The following is a 6000-nucleotide window of genomic DNA, read 5'->3' as shown; positions in this document are numbered from 1 at the left end:
GGACCATTTGCTTTCCTAAGAAAGATGGGAAAAGGAATGGTGCCCTTCTGCTCCAGATGCCAAATCATCCCTGCCAGTTACCTTTAACTGAAACAGGGCAAGAGTGAAGAAAGTATTAAAAAAAAAGGAAAAAACATCTTATTTGTGCCTTAGTGATTCAGGAGCTTGAGAATTATCAGGACTTAAGATCTACAGAGATAAATGAAGAAAAAAATGAGCATGTAAAGACCTTTATACAGATTGTACAGAACTGAATAGTCTAGGTGTGGTTGCCCATCACTCACGTATCTTTAACAGCTCTGGAAAGCCCCGGAGATGCCAATCAACATTGATAAAGTACAAAAATATGCCTTTATTTCTGGGAATTTGGATGTGCCCTTTTGGCACCAAGAGCCCTCCCAAACAATCCAGTGATCAGCTCCATGCCCTGACAGGAGGAGAGACTCGGTCGCAATCTGGACAGCAAAGAGCAGCGAGAAGGAAGCAATGGAACAAAATATACAATCCCTACACGACGTGCCCATTCCCCGTGACAGGAAACATACAATTATCTGTACAGGCCTCATTAAATAACCTCATTAAATAGCAAATCCCAAATGTACAAATTTACAGACTGAATCATTAAATACTCCCCCTGTGCCCTCCCCGTGCGTGCGTTCCCTCCTACTATCTGCAGCCACACTCTGACACCACCATGCCCTCGTACTTGAACTTGTAGGTGACCACCCCTGCATCCAAGTAGAGGATAGAGATGGGGTCGAGTTTGGTGGGCACGCAGCAGGCCTTGGAGGCTTTCTGGGGGTTCTTCAGGTGAACCAAAGTCTTGACTATGGCGTGTTTGGTTGGTGTGACGTGCTCTGTCAAGGGGTAGGCGCACACCCCGTGGCACTCGTAAGCTTCGTAGCCTGCCGGGGCGATGATCCAGGAGTCCCAGCCAATCTCCTTGAAGTCGATGTAGAGTGGAGTCTTTTTGCAGTAGTTGCCCTTTGCGTTCCTCCGGATCCGGGCGGTGGAGTCGTAGATGATGTTGGAGCGCATCTGGAGCAGTGCCTCCTCCCCAGGCTGGTCGTGGAAATTGCCAACCTCCAGGTTCTCCAGGTCCAGCAGCTGCTTGTGGTCTATCATTTCGTTCAGCTCTTCCTTCTCCTCCTTTTTGTCATTGCTTTGGTCGTCAGAGTACACAACCAACAGCGGCACGTGCTTGGCCTCGGAGTTGATGTCGATATCGAGTTTCCCTTCCCCGTTCTGCTCCTCCCCTTCCCTGCTCTCGATGTGAACTTCCAGCCGGTGCGTGGTCAGCCCTGCCCTGCGCCAGCGCCGGATGGCCTCGGTCACCTCGAAGCTTTCCCACTCGCTGCTCGTGCCGTAGATGTGCCTGGAGGCCAGGGCCACCGTCTTCCTCTCTTCCCCGGCCTCCATGTGGATGTTTTCCAGCACTTCGAAAATGGTGACCTTCCGGTCAAGCCCTTCGTAGAGCCTCTGGTCGCGCTCCACCAAGGTGTAGAGCCTCAGCTCCGCCATGGTGATTTCCTCGTGGTGAGGGATGGAAACGTTGAACAGGAGCGGGTATTTCCGAGTCCCTGTAACGCCAACAGGGTGGGAATCCACGTCTGGAAAGGACAAAAATCAAATGTTTTAGAAGAGTCAGGACATCCAGGAACACATGCACTGAAGGTCGTCCAGCCTGCTCTGCATTGCTGGGTTTCACCTGGACAGCTCCAGGAAAGCGTTTTTTCAGCACTTCCGAAAACTGTACTTGGAAAAAGGGCCGAGGTTATTTTAGATGTGTAAGGACAACAAGATCCCAGACATGCTACAGACCTGGATTTAGTGATCCTCTTTCTGTCCCCAGGCTTTCCAGGGACTTCCTGCCAACTGGAAGGTTTACGTATTAAAAATGTGTTGCTTAATATTGACATAAAAATCCCTTCTAGGTCGCTGCACAGCAACTGTTTAATAAACAAGGGAAAACATTCATTGGTGCAGGAGAGGAAGGGCAGAAGGATGTGGAGCTGGAGCGAACATGAAATGGGCAAATACAAGAAATGTGGGTGCTTTCGTGTTCCTGTGCTAGCAGGAATTCCCTGCTGCTCAAACTTCCCTCAGACATGGAAAGGGCCAAGCACTAAGGGAGGAAAAGCTGCTTTGGAAGATGAAAGGCTCCCGGTGAGGAAGAGCAGGTGGCACCAGGGTGACCTGGCAGCCACAGGCCCTGTGGGCTTTGGGTGAGCCACCAGCTGCACTCAGCCAGGCACCCTGGGCACCTTTTGTCAATAGAACAGGTGAGGAGGACAATGTTTGGTGTCAGCTGTCCTGGCTGCACTCTTGGTTTCTGCACAGCAACATTCATTTCCTCCCACAGCGCAGGATCTGCTCACAAGGGTGCATTTGCTGCCTCCTTGCAACCCAGAAGGCAGATTAGGACACAGAGGCTGTAACTATAATTAATGCAAAGGCAAACTCTTTGTGACCTATTACTCCCTTCATCTCTGACTTGCCCGAGTTTTCCATGTTTGTAGAAAAATGACACTGCTAAAGCCGCAGGGACTGGCCACGCTCCACCAGAGCACTTAGGCAAGCCATGAACTTCAGCTCGTGACTTGTCCTGTTCAGCTGCAGTTTGGAGGCTTTGAGGCACCTGCCTTTTTCTTTTCTTTTTTTTTTTATTTTGCATTTTCATCTCTTCACAAATGAAAAAAATGAGGGGTGGTTCTGCTTCCATTTCCCTGCCTGTTAAAGGTGGGAGCGGAACCTGCTCTGCACAGAGCCAGGGTAGGAGCAGACTGTGAGCTAAATGTGATCCAAGCTGAGCTGTAATCTCCACACTGGGAGGAATCTCCGGGGTTTCCTAGACCTTACCATGCTAAAACAAGGCTCCAGTGCTTGCACACCATGCCAGGGTGGAGAAATGCCCCCCGACCATATGGCAGATGAGCACAAGGGATTCACCAGCAGGCAGGGGAAGGCCACTCCGTGTGTGAGAAGCCGGGTGAGTGTTAGAAGGGCACGAAGGATGTGCCTTTGCACCTCTCAGACAGCCAGGATGTGACTCTGCTCTTCAGCTACACAGTCCATAGGGTGCCAGATCTCCTGCTGCTCCCAGTACACCCCTGGGAGCGTTGGGAAGGGAGATTTGGAGTCCGTAGGAAAAGAAAAATTTCCCTTAAGACTTTATTTCAAGTATTAAGCACTGATTACAGCCCCATTTACAACCAAACTGTTCTGGTCCATGGGTTAAAACAAAGAGCTAATTCCAGCCATGCCACCTGTTACATTTCTATAATAAAGGATTTAATGGATAATAATGAAACTGGGATTACTGCCAGTTTTCAGCAGGCAGGTGGACAAAACAGTTCCATGGTCTGTTTCTCCTGTCCTGATCATTGCAAGGAATTAATTTCTCGATCAAAAGAGCTCTTTAGCATGAAATGGATGATTCTTAATTTTCCAGACTTTGATGACACACGAAAAACATGAATTACACGGTCCTTTAACTGCACATGTTTGTGAAGCTGTGCTCCCCTCAGCAGTCCCGCTTTGCCTCTTGCTGGTTTGGATTGGAAGAGGTGAGAGAAAATCTGAAATGGCAGAAATTTAAGGCGAGTTTTCCCCATTTGACACAGAACTTCTGCAATGGGCACAGGAGGACAGCACAGAGCTGCCAACACCACCTGGCAAAGGTCAGTCTGTGCCACTTTGGTGCTTCAAACCTGAATTTTTGCAGGCAGAATGATTTCAGATTTGCATCACTACACCACAGGATATTTTATTCTTTACCATACTGTACTTGGCAATCTTTATCCCATTATTTCTTTTTCAAATAGCTCAAAATGAGAACAACACCTCCCCCGTGAGTGCCTTCACTCCTGCTGCTGGGCAGAGACAGGCACGGCAGGGTGAGCAGCTGGTCACCACTGCCTGCAACTGGTTCGCCACCAACCCTCCAGTAAATTTCTCCACACAGGAGAAAAGGTTGTGTAAAGAAGCTTTAAGCCACAAAGCAGAGTCTCCTCATACCAGAAACCCACTGATGGTAAAGGGTGCCTGGGCCTGGCAGGAGATGGGAGCAGAACAGAACTTTGGGATTCTCTCCTGGCATCTCTCTGCCCTGCAAAACTCAAATGACTTCCACTCAGCCTCTCCTCACAGCTCATCGTTTTGAGACTGTAAATGCGAAAGAAAAAACAAGAATGACTTTAACTTCATTAATTAAATGAACAGAGGATGAGCAAGGTCCCATGGCAGCTTGAACAGCCACGTGTGCCCCTGGGTAATTAAACATGAATCAAAGCACTTGCATTTGCCTCATGGAGCAATGGATACTTGGAATTGTTTAGTTGAAAAACGCTTTTAGCATAAAACATGTGTTGGTGTAAAAAGGTATTGGCAAATGACTGAGTATGAGTCCTGAAGCATTGTCTTGTCCTCGTTGAACTGAGGGGAGTGTGGAAGGAAAAGCCGAGAGAAAAATGGCACAAGAGCATTTGCTCAGTTGGTTGGAGCAGGGTGTTAATAATGCCAAGGCTGTGGGTTTGATCCCTGTGTGAGCCATTCACTTGGGAGTGTGATTTGATGATCCTTGTGGGTCCCTTTCAACTCAGAACATTCTTGATTCTGTGCTAATTGGGCTTCTTCAGGTTTTGTTTGTTTGTTTTATTAGGATATAGTCTAGTCCTCCAAAGTAAAACCTAAGGGTTATCCAAAATTCCTCTTCACTTATTTCTGTGTATTTTCTGGACTGTGCTCTGATGTCAAAGGTAGAAAACGTCACAAATGCCACGGGATCAATAGTGAGAAGGCATTAATAGAATGCTGCACTTGGTTAAGCTCATAATTTAAAAATATTGCACTTGAATATTGTATTCAAAAATACACTTAGAACAGCCTGTAAAGACAAGCCTTGTCTTAATTTAAAATATTACTTAAGGTATCCATTAAAAAAAATCAATCAGCTGATTACACATGGTGTGTGTCACTATGGGGATAAAGAAATTGATGCACCGAAGTTATGCTTGGTGCTGCCCCAACGTTAAAGACACATCTTTCCCCAAAACCCTACAGTCTCCAGAGCAAAGGACAAGGACTCTGTCTCACCAGAGGTGGGGTCTGGGCAGCCCTGCTGCAGCTGCTGGTTTCCAAGGCCATCCTCACCAGAAGGCCTTTTCCCCAGCGCAGTTCATGCTCTGTACCTGGCCAAGACATTTATCACTGGCTCTACAGATGCTCCTTCCTGCCCACTTCTCCCAGGGATGCACAGCTCTTACCTTCATTTTTGAAGCTCCTGATGATATTTGCAGAAGGCATCGATGTCCTGTCCGTGGCAAACCTGTTGTACAGCTCTAGCATGTACTCTGGCGGGTCCACCTTGGCTGACTCATGCAGGGGGATGTCAGAGAGGTTCAACGTCTTCAAAAACTCATTTTTCATGTTCTGGAGCAGCGTGTTGAAATCAACCCCATCTTGCTCAGAGAGGATCTCATCAAAAAGAGGCACATCTTCCTCCAGGGAAGAGTGCTCCAAGCTCAGGATGGGACTGCAGGCTGCAAGGTGAACCAGGAGGGAGAGGACAGCCCAGAGCTGGAGGACAACAGAATCCATGGCTTTGCCCGCGCCTCCAACCGTGCTCAATGAGCTCTGGCTCTCGTGTGGGCTCGGTGGTGGTTTTATGCGCTGGGTTGTGCGCGGCTTGTGTCACAGAGGGATGACAAGTTTGGAAGCTCTTGTCTTGAAACTTGTGATCCGTCCTGTCTGTCTGCCCCTTCCCCCTCCCCAAAACCAGGTCTCGGTAATTGGATCTGACTCGCTCTCCTCTATGGCCGCCTTGCCTCCCTTATCTCGGGCAGTGGAAGCTGCTCACCAGATTTGTTGCTATCTCGCCATCCCCTCTCCCTTAATGAGCGTTTTGTAAACATTCTGCGCGGGACTCTCAGAGATAGGACGAGTTTCTCCTCAGAGAGGAGCTGCCCTTCCTTTCTCCCTCCCGATAGCTGACTTTGCCTG

The 6000-nt window shown here is 48.5% G+C and overlaps 1 protein-coding gene across 1 annotated transcript; it reads right to left on the bottom strand.

The window, feature by feature from the left end:
• Positions 1–332: 332 nt before the first annotated feature.
• Positions 333–5627, bottom strand: BMP10 (bone morphogenetic protein 10). Its single transcript, XM_048290199.1, has 2 exons — positions 5265–5627; positions 333–1610 (listed from the first exon to the last, which is right to left on the bottom strand). The coding sequence occupies exons 1-2, from the start codon at positions 5596–5598 to the stop codon at positions 667–669; spliced, it is 1278 nt and encodes a 425-aa protein (XP_048146156.1). The 5' UTR covers positions 5599–5627; the 3' UTR covers positions 333–666.
• Positions 5628–6000: the final 373 nt, after the last annotated feature.

This window comes from Corvus hawaiiensis, chromosome 36 (genome assembly GCF_020740725.1).
Source record: "Corvus hawaiiensis isolate bCorHaw1 chromosome 36, bCorHaw1.pri.cur, whole genome shotgun sequence".
In the NCBI taxonomy this organism is placed as follows: domain Eukaryota; kingdom Metazoa; phylum Chordata; class Aves; order Passeriformes; family Corvidae; genus Corvus; species Corvus hawaiiensis.
This window is presented reverse-complemented; position numbering and strand designations above follow the sequence as displayed.